Raw genomic sequence first — 23,269 nt, 5'->3', positions numbered from 1 at the left:
TTGTACAGCTGATTTCCCCGCAATGATCACAGTCCTGTCTATCTAATGGACATATACTTCACCGCACAATTTGGAGGGAAGAGATACTTTACTGCGATCTACCTGGAAAAAAGGGGAATGACAAGAAAAACTGAATCTATTAAGGTAAAGCAAAACTAAATGCTTCTGACAGCAAAACCAAACTTTCTTCCTAACACGTAGCTTATTCTTTATTACTCTCAGCCTTTCTTACCCAGGTCACATGTTGGTTGTTGACTGTGACAGCAGTCTCCTTGAAGAACACATGCAGGGTGGCTACACTGGCACCTTCTCTGCAGACTCTGACATCTACAACCACACGGAACCACAAACTGGCAGTCTTGTCACACAGAGATGCTGCTTCAAAAGCCCCACAAGCTCCTATTGCTCCCGACAGGCCATCAAAGGAGGTGAGGTGGGCGGCAGGACTGACATGACAACCTTTGACACCGTTCCTCACAATACACACCTCTCAAACTTCATCAGCCCTGAGGCCTGGCAAACACACTTAGACTTAGTCTATTTTAGTCCTTCATACCTTTTCAACATCAAATTAAAAACAAAGCCAGTGTGGTGGAGGGTTTTAGGAGACAACACAACACAAGATCGAGTGGCTGCTTATAATAACAATTATCATAGATCAATAAAGTGTAAATAAAGACAATGCCAAATCAGTGTTTCACGAATAGTACAAAAAAAAATATGGGTTTAAATATGGGTGAGGGGACAAAGGCATCAAAACACAGAGAAATGTTACAGAAAGGATAGAAATAATTGTTAACAGACACATTTCTTAAAATAACAGGCTCATAGCCAGAGATCCTCCAGTATTTAAAAACTAAACTTTTAAATTTGAAAAAATATCGCGCAGAAAAAGTTTAAACCTGAGGACAAAGTTAAACGGGCGGGCAAATTAAACAAGTGGATTCCTGAAAAAAATATTATTGACTCGCGATAAAAGGGTTGTGCTATCCAGCCAGAGCAAACACTTCTGTATCTAGATGCCATGGAAAAGAGCAGGATTTATGTCACTTTACCTGGCAATGCTTCAACAGATAAATATGATGAACAGGTTCCTTCTTTTGCTTTTTCACAGCCTTTAACAACCTGTTAGGAATGCAGACTATTTTTGTTTTTGTACCATTACTTTATCAACCCAGATATGTCCTCTCGCACATTGAATAAACAGAGTGACTCACCTAATTGTAAATTGGAGCCGTGACAGGGATGCTTGCCCTGTCGTATGCACTGACACTTCCATAAAAACCCTTTGTAGCACTTCTAGCCCTGGCCATCTTGTCTCTTCAACTGAGTCCTGACGACAGTCTGAAGGTTGCTGCTGCGGCTTGATAGCTACAGACCTGTTGCATGAATATAGGGGAAAAAACACAATGCATCGTATTTTACAAACCATTTGTTCTGCACCTTCTCCTCTTCATACCTTTTCAGCTTGCGCCACAAGCTTGACAATTTGCTTATCTGTCTCTGCAGTGCTCTCTCTCTATGACTAATAATAATAATGAAAAGAGGAAGAAGATATAACAACCAAAGCACTGATGGGAGGATTGTTTCTTCATATCCCGCTGGTTGTAACCATTCTCACTGCACCCTAATAATTACATTAGATATACTCACACAGTGCATACTCACCATGGTAAAAGGCCACGTCCAGATGCCAATGACCAATGCCTCAGTGAAGAAAAACTGTGTTGACGATAAAATCACTTTCACGTGGTGGTGTAACACACTTACCCAGGAGAGCTGCTGTTGCTACAGGAGAGCTGCTGTTGCTACAGGAGAGCTGCTCCCCACACACGCAAACAAGTCACACCACTGGCTCTCCCTCTCCCCCTCTCTCTCTCTCTCTCTCTCTCTCACGCACACATGCACACACAGTAAACCACAGAAAAGGGTTGCTTTGTTAATGATTGTTTATAAATTAGACACAAATATGATGGGGTGGTCATTTTCCCTCCATTATACACAATACATCACATTGTTTATCAATTAAGCATATCAATTACAGTATGACGGAGAATATGATTTATGACCACCTCTTATATAAAGATGTGTCCACTATACCATGTGACCAATACATTATCAGTCCTTGCATACATTGCCAGGCATGTCCACCACCCATGCCTGCCCAAACTCCAAAGCGTTCTTGGCTGGTTTGCCATCAGGCAGTCCAAGGTCATCATCAGCTTTCTCATTGTAGTTGCCACAAAGGCCACACATTTTCCCCTGGTACGTAGAAGGCACAATCACCTCAACAAAATAAGCAGTGTCATAGAAGACTGTCAGTCCAAAGTCTGTCTCAACAAATATCTTGTGACCTTCCTGGGTTACTGTAACACGGCCATTATCAAGGGATAAAGGCAAGTTGAGGAGTTCATCATTCACCTTGACAGAGGAAGAAGGATAATCAGAAGCAGCATCACAAAACACAGAAAACATAAACACAAGTCTGATGAAAGACATTTAACTCACAGTGACTTTCCCTGCCATTTGATGCTTGATGTAAATGACATAGCCGTAGACTGACACAACAATTGACTTAGTGACAGACACTTTTCCATGCTTCTGATTCCCCTGGGTTACATTGAACGGCATCAGGCGGCCTTCGTCATCGTCACAAACCTTGGCCAGTACATAGACACATGTTCCTTGGAAATCAAACTTCCGTCCATCAAAGGTCTTGTAATGTGGGTCGCCAGAAGCCATACACTTGGCATACCCCTCTGGATGGCAGCCTTTAACTCCCTTTACAAGCTTGCAGATCTCCCCTGGGTGGCAGGTGGCGTTTTGGCAAGACATAGCACCAGTCTCTCCACAGATGCACTTCTCCACACACTTGTCTCCTGGGTAGAAAACCTCCCCTTTCGTAAAGTACTGACCCATGTAAGAGCAGCCACAGTCTCGCACAGGCACACAGGTATCCCCACTCAGCAGGTAGCCATCATCACACTCACAGGCCTCTGCACAGTGCTTTTGGCCTATGGTAATGGCGGGCAAGTTGGCACAGGTGGCAGGGCAGGCCGAGGCACACAGAGTGTAATGGCTGTTAGCTGGACACTCCATTGCTGTGGTACAAATGAGACAAGAAGAATAAACCACTAATGTTTTCTTTAGGATTGTAATAACACTATATTCCAAAGGTTAAGGTGGTTCATAACATGACACATTAAGTGAAAACACAGTCTTACGACAGAAAGTATCAGTTCTCCAGGATTTGATGGCTATTCCTTGGCTCTGACAGGCAGAGACATAGATTCCTATAGCCTCACAAACTGCGTCAGGGTGACCATTATGATGGCAGGAATCAAACACGCAGTCCTCAAGGTAAGCAGCAGGGTCCACCTGGCTGTGACAGTCTCTGAAAGGCCCTGACGTGTCAGCAATAATTCCACAGTACTTCGTGGCAGCATACACTTTCTTCTGGGTGTCTGAACAGTCTTGGCACGATGGGCCCTGGCATTCTGATGAGCAGCCTGGTACCAGGCCCACTTGCCAGCTCTCACCCAGCTTGGTGCCATCACGGGTGAGCTGGCCGTTCTGCATTGTCATGTCATCCTGTCGCGTTCCGTTGTAGTCGCCACACAGGCCACAAACTGTGTCCTGGTAGTTGCTAGGCAGAGTGACAGTCACCCTGCTTCGCCAATCAAAGGTCAATGTGATACCAGCAGCTGTCTTCACTACAGCTGTCCTGCCACCACGACTCACAGCCAGCTCATCATTGACATACAATGGTAAGGAGGTCAGCTGCCCATTGAGCTAAAGAGCAGGAAAGAAGAGAGGGAAAATTTCATAGATTAGATAATCATTTATAATCCCGTTTTCTTTACAAAAAGCCATTCCAATGCACACAAACGGCTTAAATTGACCTAGTCTGCCTTGATCAAATTTCAATTCAAATTCTTTACATAAACATATGTGTGAGTGGACAAAGCAGATAGCCAAATTAGCAGGATAGAAGGACAGTTATCCGCTCATTTGATTTAGGCTCAGAGTATGAAACCTGCAATCTATTATTGTGGGAACAATGTTCTGCATCTTAATCACTTTCTGCACAATGTAAACAAGATGTGGGACGCCATTAAAACTACCCTTATCACTCTAGTTCACATACCAGAACCTTGAAGGGATAATCTCTGCTGATGGTGATGGTAACCCCATAGATGGTCACACTGACAGTTTTGGTGTAGGATACAGCCTTGCTTCCACGGTTGTCATTCTGCACAGTGATGTTGAACGGCTCTAGCCCAGGCCGATTAGAGCACAGAGCCACCAGCTGGTATTCACATGTGCCCTGGAAATGAATCCTCTTTTTATCGAAGGTCCAGTAATGTGGGTCACCCGAGGCTACACATGTGGAATGACTGATGGGTCTGCAGGCACGTTCTCCATCCACAAGGCTGCAGGTCTCTTTGGCAGAGCAAGAAGCTTCACGGCATGCCACCATGCCCAGGGTTGTGTCACACTGGCATAAGCGACCACAAACCTCATCAGCCCAGAAACGCTGACCTGGCTTATAGTAACGACCTTGGTAGGAGCAGCCACATGTTTTAGCAGGCACGCACATACCAGCACTGAGGACGTAACCCTTGTCACACACACATGTTTCCACACAGTTACGAGTGCAGGGCTCCTTTTGCTCAGGGAAGGGACAGGATGGCTGACATGGGCTAGCACAGGCCTCATAGTGGCTGTGACGCTGACAGTTCATGGCTGGAGCAGAAAGAATATCAATGGCATTAACCAAAAAAGAAATGTAGTAATTTGAAGCCTTTGGCAAAGCAAGTGAGTTGCTATGAAATACTTACGGCATCCCAACTTTGTCCTCCAATTTTTGATTATTATTCCAAACTCACGACACTGCTCACTGTAGGAGGCCAATGCCTGGCACACCATCTTCTTGTCTCCTTGATTCAGACACGTGTCGTACACACAGCCTTCCATGAAGGCCTGGGGATCCAGTTTGTCTATACATGGCTTGAACACATTGTTGGTTGTGGCTGTGAGGGCGCCACAGGAGGCCTCAGTCTGATAGAGCTTACGGTGGTCATCATCACAGATAGGACAGTTTTTCTCACATGTGTCCAGACATGGAGAGTCCTTGTCCTGGTCAGGTGTTTTCCAGCTCATGGTCCACTCGCTCACTGAGGCGACAGCTTGGCCAGCTGGGTTCTGGCGATCATCACCTCTGTTTCCATTAAAGTTTCCACACAGACCACAGACGCTGCCAAAGTAACTGCTGGGCAGCTTGATGATCAGATATGAATTCCAGTTATAAGAGACAACTAGGCCAAAGTTTGTCACTACCACCGCACTGTGACCACGTTGTGACACTGACACTTCACCCTCACCTAGATGCACAGGTAGATTCAGCATCTCTCCATTCACCTGAGGTAAGATCAGGTAAGATCAGGACAATATATACTATATGCAGTGTATGTATGAATCACTATGGATCAAACACAGCTGAACTAGTGAGATTGGTTATTTTACTCTTACCTTGACTCGACCAACTTGGTTTTTGCTTATGGTGATGGTGAACCCGTAAACTGACACATCAACGTCCCTGACATAGGAAACTGCTCTATTTCCTCGGTTATCATTCCTCTCTGTGATTGTGAATGGAATAAGGCCATCCACATTCCCACAGGTCTTAGAAATGACATACTTGCAGGTTCCCTGGAAGGCAAAGTTGTATCCATCAAATGTGTGGAGGTGGGGGTCACCCCAGGCCCAACAGGTGCCCGTGTACAGAGGAACACAAACAGCCTCGCCGTTCTCAACTTTGCACTGCTCCTTGACACGACACTTGGCATCCTTACAGGGATCTGACACAGGGACAAAATAGGAAAATTGCAGTTCAACATCTTTTTGCGACAGTATATTCTTTTATCAATTGATACTGTATCCGTTTTACCTGTGTTGTAACATGCTTTGATTCCGTTCCTGACCATGCATTTGGTGTTTGGGGGGCAGGAGTGACTTTCACAGATTAGGCCTTTCTCTGGCTTACAGGTGCACTTGTTGTTACAGTCATCATCATAGACCACTTCACCAGGCTAGAAACATAAAATATTTTTGTTATACAGGGGGAATCAATATACAGTAAGCGCTGACAGTTATTACAAGAGCTAGATAAGAGCTATTAAAGAAAGTAGAGCAGTACAAAAATGCACCATCATTGGGACAGAATAAAAAATAGAAACTCCTTTTATTATAAGCAGTATGATATATGGAATTATTGGTTTCATTTGATGTCGGGATAGTTAAGCTTATTTGTACCTTGTAAGACTTCCCATTATCATAACAACCACACTGCGTTTCCTCAACACATATCTGTCCATTGAATAAGAAGCCATCATCACATTCACAGCCTTCTGTGCAACTGGTGGAGCATTCAATAATCTCTGTGAGGCCTTCACAGGCTGCAGAGCAGGGATCTGCGCACACCTCATAGTGACTATGGGCCGGGCATTTCATGGCTGTGGAAATCACGATAACGAGAAAAGGGCACAAGAGGAAAAACATGCTTATTGCAAAAGACCATTGCTAATAGTGGCATCTAACAGCTACGGTAAGAGACACTGTCACTTACGACAAAATGAAGCCGTCCTCCAGTTTTTGACGTCTACTCCTGCCATGTGACAGTTGAAGGCATAGGCTGCCATGCTGTCACACAGGACCTTTCCATCGCCATTGGAGGCACACACATCAAACACACAGTCATTAAAGTATAGCTTTGGGTCCAGTTTGCTATGGCATACTGCAAAAGGACCACTGGGTGTTGTAGCAATGCCGCAGTAAGTGGGCTTGGAAAACAAAGTCTTCTGTGCTGGTTCACAGTTGGGACAGTTGTTCCCTTCGCAGCCATTGTCACACACAATGTTGGCAGTGGTGACCTGCCATGATTTCCCAAATGCATTCACATTTTGGATAACTTCATGATTAGGATCCTGGAAGTCGTCCATGGGGTTACCATTGAAGTTGCCACATAGGCCCTCAACCTTTCCATGGTAATTACCAGGTACTTTCACTCTAACGTGGTAAACCAGGTCATAAGTCACACGTAGGCCGAAATTTGTTGAGATGACATAGCGTCTGCCATGCTGATAGACTCGCACTGCACCATTATTAAGGTTAAGAGGAAGGAAGTTAAACACTCCATTAACCTAAAGAAAGGGAACACGTATTATTTACATTTAATATGTAAATATATAGTGTTTGTCAAGCTCTCTAAACTGATTTCACTGTATTGCAAATATGGAGCTTGGTTCAAACAGTGTCTTTGCTCACCAAGACTCCAAACATGCCCTTTCTCATGATGACTTTGAATCCAAAGACCTCCACAGCAACCAGTTTAGTAACAGACACCACTTTGTTTCTCATCATCCGGTTCCACTTCACATTCTCCACCTGAACAGAGAAGGCCTCCAGGTGGGTGTCCTCCAGCCCACAGGTTTTGGAGAGTGTGTAGGTACAGGTGCCCTGGAAATCATATTTTTTCCCATCATAAGTACAGTAATGGGGGTCACCAGAGGCACGACAAACACCCTTACCAACAGGGTGGCATTTTTGGATGCCATTCTCCACCTTACACTTCTCATAAGGGCCACATGAGAACTTCTTACACACAACCTAATGAAAGTAGAACAGTGAAATCTTTCTTGTTATTTCACACGTTTTCATCAATCAGTATTAAATTGACCTTTTTCATTTTCCCCATCCATTACCTCTCCACCCTGGTTGCACTTGCACTCCTCCTGACATTTTCCATTGGGATAGAACACTTGGCCGATGTAGTAGTAGCGGTCATTGTAGAGGCACCCACACTGTGCGAAAGAGACACAGCGATCTCCACTGAGGATGTATCCCTCATCACAGGCACAGCCCTCTTCACAATGGCTATCGCAATCTTGAGGTGGGGCCAGACTGTGGCAAGTGGCAGGACAAGCAGTGGCACAAACTTCGTAGTGGCTGTGGGCTTTACATTTCACAGCTGTAGACAGTGGAAGGGAGGCACAATAATACTTAAGATTGAAAGGAGAGACACAGAGCAGTTACATTTAAAAAATTGTTTGAGTACAGCACTTCAGCTCTGTAATGTCATATCTAGTCAATCAGACCTTGTTTCTATGCAATTCATGTATATATGTTTATTCATGCAATTGATGCAGTTCTCACCACAGAAGTGAGCCGTTCTCCATTTGTACACCTCGGCTCCTACAGCCTGGCAGGCAGATGTGTACGATGCGATAGCCTGACAGAGCACATCCTTCCTGCCCTCATACATACATGAATCATAAACACAATCCTCAAAGAAACCAGATGGGTCCACCTTAGCATGACAATCCCGAAATGGCCCTTTGGTGTTCTTTAAGATACCACAAAACTGGTCTGCCTCATATATGATCTTCTGGTTGTGGTCACAATCAGGACACACCCCTTTACAGCCTTCAACACAGCCTGGGATCTCAGCCACTTGCCAGCTGGCACCGAACTTTGTTGGTGAGACAGAGTTGCTACCATTCTTAGGGATCAGATCGTCCTTAGCCTTCCCATTGTAGTTGCCACAGAGGCCACAAACAGCTTCCATGTAGCTATTGGGCAGTGTCACAAACACAGCACTCTCCCAGTTAAACCTGATTCTCAGGCCAAACTTTGTTCTGACCTCCGCATACCAGCCACTTTTATACACAGACACCTCTCCTTCACACAGGGTGACAGGCAGATTGACCAGCTCACCATCCACCTGGAAGTGGGAAAATCATGGCATTTAATGTCTGAGATACGTAGTGTTCTTAATCTGTTCACAATTACTGTAAACTATATTTCAAACAGCAGCTCTTACAATAATCTGACCCTTGTATGTCCTGGTAATGACAATGCTTAGGGAGTAGACCTTGATCTCCACCAACTTAGTGTAGGAAACCGTTTTCTTGCCCCTTTGATCATTTTGCACCAGCACCTCAAAAGATTCCAAGTCAGGGTTCTTCTTGCACAGTGCAACCAGTTGGTACACACAAGTCCCTTGGAAGTCAAACCTCTTGCCGTCAAAAGTCCTGTAATGAGGGTCACCTGTTGCCTGACAAGTGCTGTAGGAGAGTGGATGGCACTTTCTAATTCCATGAACCACCTTGCACTGTTTATTTTTCCCACAGCCATTAGTGTTGCACTTCAATATATTTCCAGCCTCACAGTGACACTGCAATTCACAGTCCTTTCCAGGCCAGAAGGTTTGTCCAGCAGGGATGTATCGACCCTCATAGGTACAACCACACTTAGCAAATGGCACACACCGACCTCCACTCAGAGCAAAGCCTGCGTTACAGGTGCAGGTTTCCACACAGGGCAGTTTGCATTTGGATGGTGCTTTGGGATCAGAACAAGTGGCAGGACAGGCATTGCCGCACAGCTCATAGTGACTGTTGGCTGGACACTTTGCAGCTTGAGAGAGAGAATAGAAGGAGTTGGATAATTGTTAGCAATAAAAAACAACAATAAAAATGTAATTCATTGCTTGCATTATTAGCTCATATGTTGGAAACACTTACGGCATCTTGCACGTTTCCTCCAAACATCAACCTGGATGCCAGCTCTCTGGCAGGCTTCAGCGTAAGACTCTAACGCGCTGCAAAGGAAGTGTTGAAGGCCACCTCCCATGCAAACATCATATTTACAGTTCTCGAAGTATACATTAGGGTCAATGGAGGTGTGACATTTGCTGAATGGCCCATTAACCACAAGTGTGATGAGACCACAGAATGAGTCACCTTCCCAATTCTTCATCAGACTGTGTTCACAGCGGTCACACCCACCCACACACTGGTCACTACACCGAGCATCTTTGATCGGACCTGGCACTTTCCAGCTCACCCCAAAGGCCACAGCCCCAACAGCCTGGAAGCCATCCGGTGTGATGAAGTCATCTTTGGCATCACCATTGAAATTGCCACAGAGACCGCATGTCTTACCAGCATATTGGCTGCTCAGAGTGACCACCAGAGAGTGTTGCCAGTCATAACGAACTTTCAGACCAAAGTCTGTGTCAATGATCACGGAGCGACCGCTCTGAGACATTGTCAGTTTGTCATTGTTCAAGGTTACTGGCAAACTCCACAAATTGTTGTCAATCTGTAAAAAAGAAAGCAAAAGACAACACAGAAACACTGCTGTAATAATCATCTTTAAAGTTTTATGGATTTAGTAAAATATACTTCCTTAAACCGCCACACCAAATAAACTGATATACAAACTTGATAATAAATTGAAGCCAGGCGATATTCAAATATAGATATAAGGGAAATAATTCTTTATCTGTTTTAACAACAGGAATTGAAAGGCTTACCCTCACAAAACCTGTCTCTGAGCGCATAACTGTGATGGTGAAGCCATACACTTTCACTATGACCAGGCCCACATATGATACACGGAGGCTTCCTCTGTTCTCATTTTGGGAAAGGATCTCAAAGGCTTGGAGATTATCATCTGCTGCACAGTTCTTAGCAATGATGTAAGTGCAGGTACCCATGAAGTTAAAGCGTCGCCCATCAAAAGATTGGTAGTGAGGGTCTCCCATGGCCCAGCAGATACCAGGCTTAGGGATGTCTGGAAAGTCAGAAACATTATACAATCAGTGCTCACTTGTGATCACAGTGACAATGTTTAATGTACAGTATTGCTTATTTGATTTCTGTCTCATACATATAATTTGATGAATGCATTATGTATGCTATGTGCTTCATACCTGGCTGTATACATTGCCCTGGGGCACCATAGCCATTCCTTTGGCTGACTCCCATTGTATAGACAGCAAATTGGGAACCAGAGCTGGAAATGGTGTATCCAGCTTGGCTAGGTCTGTAGGTCATCTGAGTCCAGGAGAAATCTGTCCCTTCAACATTTTTCCATTGGACATCGCGGGGCAGATTTGTATCAAATTTCAACTCTGCCAATTGCTTGGTTTTTGCCACAACCAAGGCCCAGCTTTCAAAGCCATCCAGAGCCTCTAAGGCATAAGAGGAGCAGAAGTGGTCGGTGGGTAGGATGGTCATCAAGAAAGGGTCATAGAAAAGGGAAGGGTACTGTGTAACACCATTGAAGAGCATGAGGACTTGGATGCCATGATCAGCCTGAAAAAAGAGTGTTGCAGGATGCTGGGATTTGACCATGATTACTTGTCCTCCAGTCAAACTATAATCTTTATTTTGCTTTCCATTATGGACTGTGATCTGGGTGGCTTGAGAGGCCTGAATGTAGACGCTGTCATAATTATTTTGAAAGCTCAAGGGAGGCACAATGAAGTTGGTGCCCCATCTGCTTACTGGCAGTAACTGTTCATACACATGGTTACATTTAGCAAAGAACGTGGTGCAACTGTGGCCTGTAAAAACAGCAACTGGATGCTGGGAGGAAACTCTTGTGCCAGTAAGGTCAGACTTGCTCTGGAGCTGAACACTCTCATAGGGCTTAAGATCAATTAGCATTTTGCTGCCCTTTATATATATGTTATTCTGGAACTTGATTTCACCACGTAGAAAAATTTCCACTTTGTTTGCCTCTTTTCCATTTGTAACAGAGAACTCTTTAAAAGTGCCACTAGGAGTTCCACTAGGTGTAAAGATAAAGTACTCTGTGCCCCATTCGCTCATAGGATATATGACAGAGATGTCTCCTGTATTCAGTTTGCTATTGTACGAGGTGACAGCCACATGGGCTGAGGCTTCAATGCGCACAGTATTGCCAGACTTCTGGCTGTTGTATAGCTCAACGGCATTGGGGAGAGTGATGGTAACTTTTTCCCCAGCCTTCAAAGTTCTCTCCTGCTTGAAGTTTAAGGGAGGCACTTCTACTGTCACTTTAGCATCAGTCTGGAGGGCTTGGATGAATAGCTGGAAGTGAGGAGTATCATAGTTTCCAACATAATTTTGCATGAAAGAAAGGGCAAACTCCCTCCCTGTCCAGTCAGCACGAGCTGGGCCTGGAAGAAAAAGGGAAGAATCGGTTTTCTTAAGTTACCCAAACATATGCTGTCACATACTTATAAGAAAACTGATTTTGGGTCAAGGCAAACAAAGGGACTAATAGAGTAGCGATATAAAACATGGTTGGCTGTAACTTCTCGATACAAAGAAACAATGCAAGAAGAGACACTGATTGAAAAAATTCAATCATTTCAGAGTTAAGAAGAAAGGTTGAATGCTCCTCAATGAGGAATGGGTTACTTCTTTCTCTGATAAGCAGATGGAGGGAGTTCTAGACTAAAGAATACTCACTTGACTGCTTCTCAGCAGCACTAAATAAGTCTCTTGTGCAAACAGATGGACTGTGCTTATATAGCACTTTTATCCCAAGGGCTTGGGTACCTCATCGTCACCTATTCATACTTTGCAAGCAGCCAACCTGTACATCACGAACAGTTTAGGATACTGTGTCTTGCTCAACAACAGGCTGCAAAGGAGGAGCCTGGAATTATGCAACTCAAAAGCTCAAAAGCTGCACCTATGATGTCACCTATGATATCATCGAAATATCAGGATTGATGTCATCTGAAACTCCAGGGTTATATTGTCGTGTCATGTCATATCTGGCTGTGCTTTGTCACCGATGCTTTGTGTCCCCTTTCACCTTATTCACATGTTTATCACAAATCCTTCTTCTCTTTTTTTCCCTTTTTGCTCTCTTTGAAAATGTTTCATAACAGCAAAGTCATTATGTCAGATGCTCTCATCAATAAAAATATTAAGCAAGAAAAATAGCTCTACGCTAAAACTAAACAGCAGATGGATTGCAGCACAAAGTTTGACAGGTATGACTACTTGACTTCAAAACTTCCTACAATGTTGTTCACAATGTATCATGAAGTATCACAAATAAACACTCACAGGCGAGTAAAGCTGTCAAAACACAAAGCAGCAACTGCAGCCCCATGGCTAAAGAGAAAAAGACGGGGATAAAGAGAGAGAGTAAAGTGAAGTATTTGAGTTCTAAACAATTTAAATTAATTAATTAATCGGACATGTCATATCATATAATTGGATACCTTACCTGATAAGAAGCATTTGGTGTGATGAAATCCTTTCAGTTCTGCGTGTCTTTATATTGTAAGAGAAAGAAGGCCCTTCCTCTAAAACAAATTAGGGCTGAACCTGCCATTAAATTGAAGCATGTTGACAATAGGGGTGATGTACATAACTGACTCAAATATGACACACCCATTGCATACCCGTTTAAAATTGCACACCAGAAAAAAGAAAATGTTATCAAAGTTATTTTTGATAGTTATGAAGTCTTATTGTTTGCACAACACAAGCCAGTTCATTAATTTTAATCAGCAAAAATTCAAATTTTCCTTGCATGTGTATCTTCAGGGAGATATCTTTTAGGAGTTTTCACCCACATTTGGGGGTATTGTATATTCTGGTGTCACCAAATAACACTTGTTAATTTTTTACTGGGCAAGGCAAAAATGTGATAAATAATAAATACACACATAATATTAATTTAAATAAATCATTTTTTAAATCATCTGGAACTGCACATGACAAGGAAATACAGTATATACAATAAATGTACAAGTGACATTATGCATTGGTATAAGAATGTATATCAAATGTAACATTTCCAAGACCTGTTGAGGAAATAACTTCACATTTTAAATAGCATTTTAAATTAAAAATATATAGACAACAACTTGATGTTAAGTAATTACTCATCATCAGCCAAGGAAAAATCTACATTTTACACCATAACATGTTATGGCCTCCATCTAGAAATATAAATGTTTGGTAATGCCCATCATATAAACCCATGCTTTTTAAAGAAAGATGTCACTTGTAATGTTTGCGAAAATGACTCAGCCAGAGCCAACAAACTGAAATATTGATTAAACAGAGTGGCAGCTGTTAGAACAACAGGTGGCTCCTGTTAGTTCTGTGTATCACCCAAGAATAAACAGAAGGCTTTAGACGGTGCATCATTTGTAATGTTATTATGTATAACTTGGCACACACGGGTATATTTTGATAATTTACAGCAAGAGAACTGCTAAAAAAAATAATGGGATGGTTTATATTAAGTCAAAATCCCATTGGCTCTGCAAAATTAAAGTTGATTTAGTAAAGGGAGATGCCCTGTGGCGTGATCGTTCCACCTATATTGGTTGGGACACACCCAACGTTGGCCAAGCTCTGGGCTTTAACCCATCATGCTGCTGCTTGTATGACGTAAGGCAGGGGTGGGGAACCTGTTTGGTCCGGCCGGTGAGACAATTTTGGCTCTTTCGAGGACGGCATATAAATAATAATACTGTGATTATACTCCCCCCATCAGACCGGCAGATCACAGCGCAAATTTTGAGGTGGATCAAATAATATCTTCATGGAATTTGTGACTAAAATGATAAGTTCCTTCCAGCAAAGAGTATTCTTCCTCCATGCTCCGATACACATCTCTCTGTAAACTCCACCCCACTTCTCAGACAATGGCTAAATTCAGCAGTCTATATAAACAAGTCATTGCATGTGATCGAGGCCTCCTGTGACAGTTTGCAATTTTCACATGCTCTCTCACAAGTCTCACTGCAATGCAGTTCAGTGTCAACCACTGCCCAGCTGTGCAGGAACGCTGCAACACTTCTGCCATGTCTCAACGTCATCTCATCGGTTTGTGTTGAGGTGCCAGGTGAACTAAATTTTCACCCGAGATATTGTTGCGATTGCCAAGCAACTGCCAACCTGGAATGCTTTAACTGCACCATTGTCAAAAGGTACGCTATGTTCCTCCTCGTTGACCTGAAACAAGAGACCAGGTCGATGTTAGTTTCATGAATTCGTTGCAATCTTAACGCACACAAACATGCAGGACTTATTTGTATGTTCCACAGTTTCTCAGGGTCAATGGCTACTTCCAATGAAACCAATAAAACTAAGCAGCAGAGTTAAGCCAGTTGTGGTTATAGAGAAAAGTCTGATATTACATAGGTACAAGCTATGTGGTAAGGCAGAGTCAAACCACCAACCTCCACTGCAGTTATGTTGTTACAGTCTCCTTGTAGAGCAAAGACTCTTCCTTCAAAGGTACGGTAGTAAAAATCACCCCATTCTAAGCACATTTTCATTTTCGTAGAGCATAGTGGCTTTCCGCATTCCAAAGCAACTCCTATTGTGAACACCTACAAATCTTCACATTAAGCTTCACCTGAGAAGGAAGAACAGAGGGGTTGATTATGTATGAGCAATTGAAGGTTTTTACATTGCAGAAGAGAAATGTCAAAACAAGCTCAAAATGTTTCTTTTAGACTCTTGTCAAGGGGAAATAGATGCAGCTTGTGTGTCTGATGCCCTGATTGAAAAGCAATAGCCAATTTTCTCTAGAACTACAGTTGCAAGTAACTTTGAAAAGGGTCCAAGCTTTCTGATGTTGATCGTAATCCATGGCATGTTGGCATGGGGTCATTTGTAAGGGAATGGCATTTCAGGTGAACAGAGGAACTTTTCTTGCATGTTTCCACTGTGAAGGAAATTAGTAAGTCAATCTTAAATACTTAAGATAACTGTCTTCCATAGTCATGTTCTCTAACATGGTAAGTGTGTTACACTAATTTTCGGGACTAATCTTATGTATTATATTTGGTGTCAATGTCTAGCCATTAGTCAGAGTTGTTGTTTCCCCGAGTGTAAGCCGGGGGCTAAACTGGATGTGGAACCACCGAGTGTTGCATGGCCGAAATCGCAGAAAAGCCATGGCGCGCAGTTATTTTGATTTTTGCACCCATGTTAACCAATGTGACCGTTCACAGTCTACACATCATGCTCCTGCATAGATCCTTTCTGCATCTGGTCTTTCTTCTTTGCAGACTGTGAGCAGGTTATTAAGGTATTAAGGTTATTAAGTAGACTACATCACCTATGTAAGATAAGTTAAGATGAAAGTTTATTATCCCGAGGGAAATTACTGAATTACTATGTGTGTTGGTGTTGTTGTGTGCGCATTGTTTTTTGTTGTTTTGTTGTCAAACTCTGCCCTTGGGGTCTCTCTCAGCAGAGAGGAGCTCCTAAACATTAGGGGAACTACTCCAGCGGATCTGTTTCCCACTTTTCTTGTCACTTCTGTGGATTTACTGAACATTCTGGTCAAGGGGTCGCTGACCCTTGTCCACGCAGTGAAACGTCGGAGGAGAGGAAAGCGAGCCAGCGCGCCGGTTCGTCTCCGTCGACACGGATTACGAACACCGCTTCCGGGGATATTCCTCTCAAATGTGCGCTCAGTGTGCAATAAACTTGACGAACTCCATTCACTGTTGGGGAGAAACAGAGAATTCTCTACAGCTTCAGTTCTGTGCTTCACGGAAACCTGGCTCGGCGGTTTAACAACTGATTACGCAATACAGCTGACGGGGTTCCAGCTTCTCAGAGCGGATCGTGTAACCGAACTTTCCGGCAAAGTGAAAGGTGGAGGTATCTGTTTTTACACCAACAGTGGCTGGTGCAACGATGTGACAGTGATTTTACAGCACTGCTCTCCTACTCTGCAAACTTTCATCATTAACTGCAAACCCTTCCATTCCCCCGTGAGTTCGTGTCATTCATTCTAGTCGGTGTTTACATTCCACCGCACGCCAATGCGCAGGAGGCTCAGCGCACACTCGCCAATCAGATACTGTGTGTGGAACGGACTTACCCGGACTCCTTAGTTATTGTCCTCGGCGATTTTAACAAAGGAAATCTCAGCCATGAACTCCCCAAATATAGACAATTCATTAAATGTCCGACCAGAGAGGAGAACACCCTGGATCACTGCTACACTACAGTCAGTGGAGCTTATCACTGGGACACTCGGACCAGGCCGTGGTCCATCTGATTCCCGTATACAGGCAGAAACTCGAACTGTGTAAACCTGTTGTGAGGACATCAAAAAAGTGGACCAGTGAGGCTCTGGAGAATCTGCAGGCGTGCTTTGTCTGCACTGACTGGGACGTTTTCAGGTCTGACACCGTCAGTCTGGACGAATACACAGAGGCTGTGACGTCATACATCAACTTCTGTGAGGACAGCTGTATACCGACAAGCACCAGGGTGAGCTTTAACAACGACAAACCCTGGTTCACGGTGAAACTCAGGCCGCTCCGCCGGCAAAAGGAGCAGGCATTTAGGAGCAGGGACAGAGACGGGTTCAAAGAGGCCAAGTACAGATTTAGCAAGGCGGTGAGAGATGCTAAAATACTGTACACTGAGAAACCGAAGCAGCAGTTTGCAGCTAATGAGGAAGGGTCTCAGAGAAATCACAAACCATAAGCCTAAACCCGCTCAGTCTCTAAATCAGGGGTGGCAAACTCATTTTAGCTCAGGGGCCACATTGATAAGAATCTATATTCCAAGTTGGCCGGACCGGTAAAATCATCATGGCGTAATAACTTAAAAATAACGACAATTTCAGATTGTTACATTGTTTGGTCCAAAGTAGTACAAGCACATTCTGAAAATGTACACCACAAATAATCCTCTCGACAAAACACTTCAAGTTAGTTGAAAATTCTGAGGAAAAAATTGGTGCAATTTCAAGAACACAATGCCTCAGTGATTGGAACTTAGACTTCGTCTCAGTGTATCTACAAAGCCATTTAATTTTAAGTCACAGTCTATCTGGGATTGAACTAATACAAAATAAATAATCAATAAATAAATAAAACAACTCTTCTAGTTATCAAATACCTCATTTGTCATTTCCACAAAATAATCCTGTGCTGACTCAACAAACAATACAAACTGAGGTAGAAACTATTCAGGAGGGTTGAGTTACTCCCTGCCTTGTAGGCTACACTATTTATTGATAGAAAAATAAAAGCTGTGCAATGCATGAACAATTTTAACAAACCAAACATATGAACTGAAGTGACTGACATTATTACAGTAAATCCCACACTTCACTTTCTTTAAATTTCCACAGAAGACAATAATTTTCACAGAACTATATCAGATGCAGTGTCTCATGCGGCATTTTAAGTGGGGTTACCCATTGTTTGTTTTACTCCTGAAACTTGCCATCTATTAGCTTTCACAAATTCATCAATATCAGGCGTCACATCCTGAGTGGCAGCCAATTTCAGGATGTTATTGAAGTGCTTGTGCGTGAGCCTTGAGCTCAGCTTTGTTTTAGTGATGCTCATTACAGAGAAAACTTGCTCACAAAGATATGTGGTTCCAAACATGCACAACATTTTTGCAGCAAGGGCTGTCAAGTTTGGGTAACCTGGCAAGAGATACTGATAAAATGTGTCCAAGCCAGCTGCAGCAAATTTACCCTTCAAATCTGGGTCACACTGCAAGTCTATTATTTCAAGTTGGATGTTGACGGGCAGATCAGAGGCATTCACTGTGAATGGCGAGCAAAAAACTTTTAAATCTTTCTCCAGTTCACCAAAAATCTGAAAGCGTTGCTCAAACTCCCGCAATAGTCCCTTTATTTTACCTTTGAACTGCTTCATGTCTGTGGCATGTTGAGTTGCACACACATCTTTCAGACAAGGAAAGTGAGCTTCATCACCTCCTGCGAGTTGCGTCTCCCACAATGACAGCTTCAACTTGAACGCACATATGCTGTCATAATACTGCGTGACAACTTTGTTGCGCACTTGTAGCATTTTGTTCAAATTATCCAAGTGCTCTGTAACATCCACCATAAATGCAAGGTCCTGCATAAATTCTGTGGACTGAAGTTCTAACACTGGTTTTCCGTTTTTTTCCATGAACTGCTCAATTTCCTCTCGTAAATCAAAGAAACGCCTCAGCACAGCACCTCGGCTTAACCATCTTACCTCAGTGCAGGCCATAGTTGTGGTCTTTCTCTCTGAGAAGGCTGTCAAACTGACGGTGATTCAGGCCTCTGGATCGGACGAAATTAACAGTTTGGACAACCACCGTCATGACGTTATCCATCTTTATTGACTTGCAACACAAAGCCTCCTGATGCAAAATACATTGAAAAGTCCAAACATCACGTCCTCCATTTGCAGTCTGCACTTTCTCTCTGAACTTTGTCACAACACCTGCTTTTTTCCCGCTCGTTGAGGGCGCACCATCTGTAGCCAGGCTGACAGTGCGGGACCAGTCCACTCCGACCCTGTCCAGTGCGCCGACGAGTGCGGTAAAAATATCAGCTGCTGTTGTGGTATCCATCATTGGCACCAACTCCACGAACTCCTCGGTGACGGTCAAAGTGTGATCAACTCCGCGGATGAATATGGCCAGTTGCGCAACATCTGTAATGTCCGTGCTTTCAATTGCAACTGAAAACACAATAAATGACTTTACTTTGTGCTTCAATTGACTGTCCAAATCCGCCGAAAGATCAGTAATCCTGTCTGCAACTGTGTTTCTTGTTAGGCTGATATTTGCGAAAGCCTGGCGCTTTTCAGGACACACAATCTCCGCAGCCTTCAGCATGCATGTTTTCACAAATTCACCCTCACTAAATGGTTTTGAAGCCACTGCAATTTCATTAGCAATAAGGTAGCCAGCTTTCACTGCAGCATCACTGATTTCTCAGCTATGAGTAAACACAGACTGCTGTTTATTTAGACCCGGCAACAATTAATTCACCTTCTCTCTTCTCTGTTGTTCTTGAAACTTATTGTATTTGTCGGCATGAAGAGTCTCATAGTGGCGACGAAGGTTATATTCTTTCAGCACTGAAACATGCTGTGAGCACACTAAACACACAGCTTTCCCATTCACTTCCGTGAATAAATAGGAGGATGACCATTTTTCTTGGAACACTCCGCACTCCGCGTCCACTTTTCTCTTTTTTGACAGAGACATTTTAGGGCAATGAGGGTGCCAAAGCAGGTAATGTTCAAAGTAGAAGATGTAATAGGGCAGGCAGAACGACAAGGTAGCTCCGAGCTAGCTGTACGTGCTTGGCCTACTTGCTCAGCCCCGGTATAAACAGTTTGCTTGCTGAACAGAATTGCTATTGCGACATCCAGTGGACACATTTGGAACAGCAGTTTCTTTTATTGAAAAATTGCAGCTCATTTTGATACTTTGCAAAATCATCTCACGGGCCGGATTAAACCCGTTTGCGGGACTGTTCCGGCCCGCGGGCCATACGTTTGACACACATTCTCTAAATGATCTGTGTTTTGCGAACAGGCTGTATGAGTCTTACTGTTGCTTTGATGGTCAAGCTGCCAGCCCTGACACGTACCCCTTGACATCTACAGCCATCTCCAGCCCCCCCTCCCTTCCTCCTCCCCCTCCACACATGACTCCTCCAGTCATCAGTAGAGATGGGATTTTTGGCTCTTTGGAGGGAGCCGTTCATTTGGGATCCGTTCACTTCAAAGAGCCGTTCAAAAAACTGGCTCATTTGGCTCTTTTCTATATATTCACTTTTTAAGAAGCCAGTCTGGGGTTAATTCCTATTATCCTGTAAATAAGAAAGAAGGGAGGAATGATGGGCTGAGATTTGGATCATAATAATTTCTAACTTAGATTTCCCACAAATATTTGAATTTGAATTATTCTATAGTATAGATTATAGCTTCATTTGACATGTGTGGACAAGATTTTTTAAGTCTGATTGACAGTGAGATGACAATTTACTCATTGTATAAAGTGTGTGTACGCGCGTAAACCTACTTTGACTTATTTTACTTATCCAACACCTTAATACTTACAAATACATACAAAAAGCCCAAAGCAAGCTACAAAGAAGTTGCAAAAGCTTTTAGTGCAAAAAATTCAAGAACATTACAATACAGATTTCAAGAATAATACAAAAAAAACCCTCAATACAAACAATATTATATAACACAGGCTTATAAAAAAGGTGCACATTTTAAAGAAAACAATAACTAATATAAATGACAAAATATTTGCATACAAAACTCTAAAACAATACTTCAAGTGTTATCAAAACATATAAAACTGATATAAATTGAGAAAAAATGTGCATACACGCTACTGGAAATACTGGTACAAACTGTACAATAGACTAAAACCATAACCATAACTCAAATAACAACATCAACTGTAGACAAAATAAAAAATAAATAAAATAAATAATAAAGCAGCAATAATAAACCATGCTTTACGGCCTCTCTTTCTTGTCCCTTGGCAAATTTGCATTGAGGAAGGTAGGTGCCCTTACTTTTTCGGGCTTGACTTCTCCTCTCTGTAATTATTTGTCCTGTTTTAGAGAAAATTCTCTCGGATGGAACTGATGTAGCCACGACACAAAGCTTCTTAGCCATGAGTTGGCTAAGCCTGGGGTACACAAGGACCCGACTTTTCCACCACTTCCACCACCACTACTTAAATAAGCGCTCCTCGCAGGTGAGGCGTGGAGAGAGCGTGGACAGTGGAGGGAGGAGCTTTTGTAAGCATCTGTTTGCTAGAGGCGTGATCGCAGGGAGAGAGAAAAAAAATGAACGAAAAAAAGAACGGCTCCCAACCAATCGCGACCTGGCTCTCATCGTTCATGTTAATGAGCCGTTCAAAAGAACTGGATCGTTCGCGAACGTCACATCTCTAGTCATCAGTCCGTCCAGCTCCTGAAGTTTGTGGACGAAACCACCCTCATTGGACTCATCTCCGATGAGCACCAGGCGGGAGATTGACCGTCTGGTGAATTGGTGCAGGCAGAACAAGCTGTAGCTTAATGCTCTAAAAACTAAGGACATGGTCTTGGATTTCCGACTGAACGCGGCCCCACCCGCCCCCATCATTTCTGTCTTTACCATCTTTTCGATTCCTGGGATCCATCATCTCATAATATTACAACTTGCCACATATCAAGAATGACAAAATCATATATTTAACAAATCCAATTCTCTAAAGAATCATTTGAAGAATGATTTTGAACAAAAATAATTGTGAAAAAAAGTGTATTTTACGACTTGCTTGATACATATAACACCGTAATTCAAAAATTTTTTTGTATAGTTCTAAAGAATCATTAGATACCGATTACATGTCTCAAGTAAAAAATCCAGAGACTCGTCCGAAAAATGAGCCCCCCTGTTTTTGCAAAATTGTGTAAAAAGCAATTGGTAGAAAAAGGCATGACCGGTGCCGGTTGTAATTATATCTATTGATCGAACATGTTGATATATTTAAGTAAAACACAAGTTTCGATATAGTTAGATACAGATATAGTTTAGAAACATAAGAAATAGTTTAGTTTTTTCTGTTCATTTATTTATTTATCTTATTTTTTTAATGTCTTTCGCGGTTTTTTGTCACCTAACTAGTTCTGCATACTTCAACCTACAGACACCATTCAAACAAATTGTTCAGAATATTAAGGACATTAGTGATATGACTTTTGGTGTTCATATCTTTCACATGTTCTGAAAGATTCAGCATTTTCCAGCTGAAGAATCCCTATTAAAACCCATTCAAATCTTTTCAACTATCCTCCAGGCACTTCATCTGTTTTAAAATACTTCCAGGTTTTTCAGATTAAATGAAATACTTCAGATTTTAAAGATTTTTCAGCTTTTCCCAAATGATTGTGTATGGCGTGCAGTAAGAGTGCAGGCACCTTCAAGCTGAATGGTTTAGAGCCTAACACTCTAAAATAGGCTTCTGGACATTACAAACTTGCTAAATTTGTTCAATTCTTTAATAACTTGCACAAATTTGACACTTCAAAAAGAATAAATGTATAGAAATGTTTTTGTCCTTTTTCAGAATTTGTCACAGGTTGTATTGTTGTACATAACTGCAACGTGTAGTTCTTGCCCTTTCTGCCTTTAAGCAACAACTGGTCATGACTTTTTCTAATTGAACCCAACATCATATTTTGAGCTGAAAACACACATTTGACATATTTTTCAACTCGCTGGTTTTATATATATATATAATAATAATAATAATATATATGTATATATCTAATAATAAATATAATATAATAAATCATACGCTGAGGAAGTTCTTCTGCCTATAGTAGTACTTGTGGTTTTTGTGTAAGATTCATTTTTTTGACATGTGGTATCAAGGCATTTTCAGGCAGATTGAGCTCTGTGTCTGTGAGGAATTGCTGCACCTATGTTTACAAACACACAGCCACTTTAGAGGATTTGAGCTGTCAATGAAACTTCTTGCGACTTCATTCATTCAGGGACCAAAATCATTCACACAGGCTTCATTATTTCAGGATTTATACAGTACACTTTTATGGTTTTATAGTTTTACAGTAGACTCTTGATGGCACTTGAAGCATTTAAAGCATTTAA

The 23,269-nt window shown here is 42.4% G+C and overlaps 1 protein-coding gene and 1 long non-coding RNA gene across 2 annotated transcripts; both read right to left on the bottom strand.

Moving 5' to 3' along the window:
- Positions 1 to 1,940: 1,940 nt before the first annotated feature.
- LOC143008766 (IgGFc-binding protein-like) lies at positions 1,941 to 11,201 on the bottom strand. Its single transcript, XM_076160659.1, has 16 exons — positions 10,778 to 11,201; positions 10,379 to 10,638; positions 9,585 to 10,164; positions 8,882 to 9,477; positions 8,215 to 8,782; positions 7,764 to 8,029; positions 7,327 to 7,668; positions 6,629 to 7,202; positions 6,316 to 6,515; positions 5,951 to 6,092; positions 5,533 to 5,861; positions 4,842 to 5,421; positions 4,148 to 4,746; positions 3,225 to 3,792; positions 2,509 to 3,101; positions 1,941 to 2,421 (listed from the first exon to the last, which is right to left on the bottom strand). The coding sequence occupies exons 1-16, from the start codon at positions 11,199 to 11,201 to the stop codon at positions 2,119 to 2,121; spliced, it is 6,924 nt and encodes a 2,307-aa protein (XP_076016774.1). The 3' UTR covers positions 1,941 to 2,118.
- Positions 11,202 to 13,663: 2,462 nt separating this feature from the next.
- LOC143008845 (uncharacterized) lies at positions 13,664 to 17,588 on the bottom strand. The gene is made up of 3 exons (XR_012964630.1): positions 16,711 to 17,588; positions 15,050 to 15,228; positions 13,664 to 14,822 (listed from the first exon to the last, which is right to left on the bottom strand). It is a non-coding gene; the product is annotated as an uncharacterized LOC143008845 (long non-coding RNA).
- Between the last annotated feature and the right edge of the window lie 5,681 nt (positions 17,589 to 23,269).

The sequence above is a fragment of the Genypterus blacodes genome, unplaced genomic scaffold, assembly GCF_046128005.1.
Source record: "Genypterus blacodes isolate CSIRO-AG114 ecotype Tasmania unplaced genomic scaffold, CSIRO-AGI_Gbla_v1 ptg000107l_1, whole genome shotgun sequence".
NCBI classification, from domain to species: domain Eukaryota; kingdom Metazoa; phylum Chordata; class Actinopteri; order Ophidiiformes; family Ophidiidae; genus Genypterus; species Genypterus blacodes.
The sequence above is the reverse complement of the archived record's forward strand: the minus strand, read 5'-3'. Positions and strand labels throughout refer to the sequence as shown.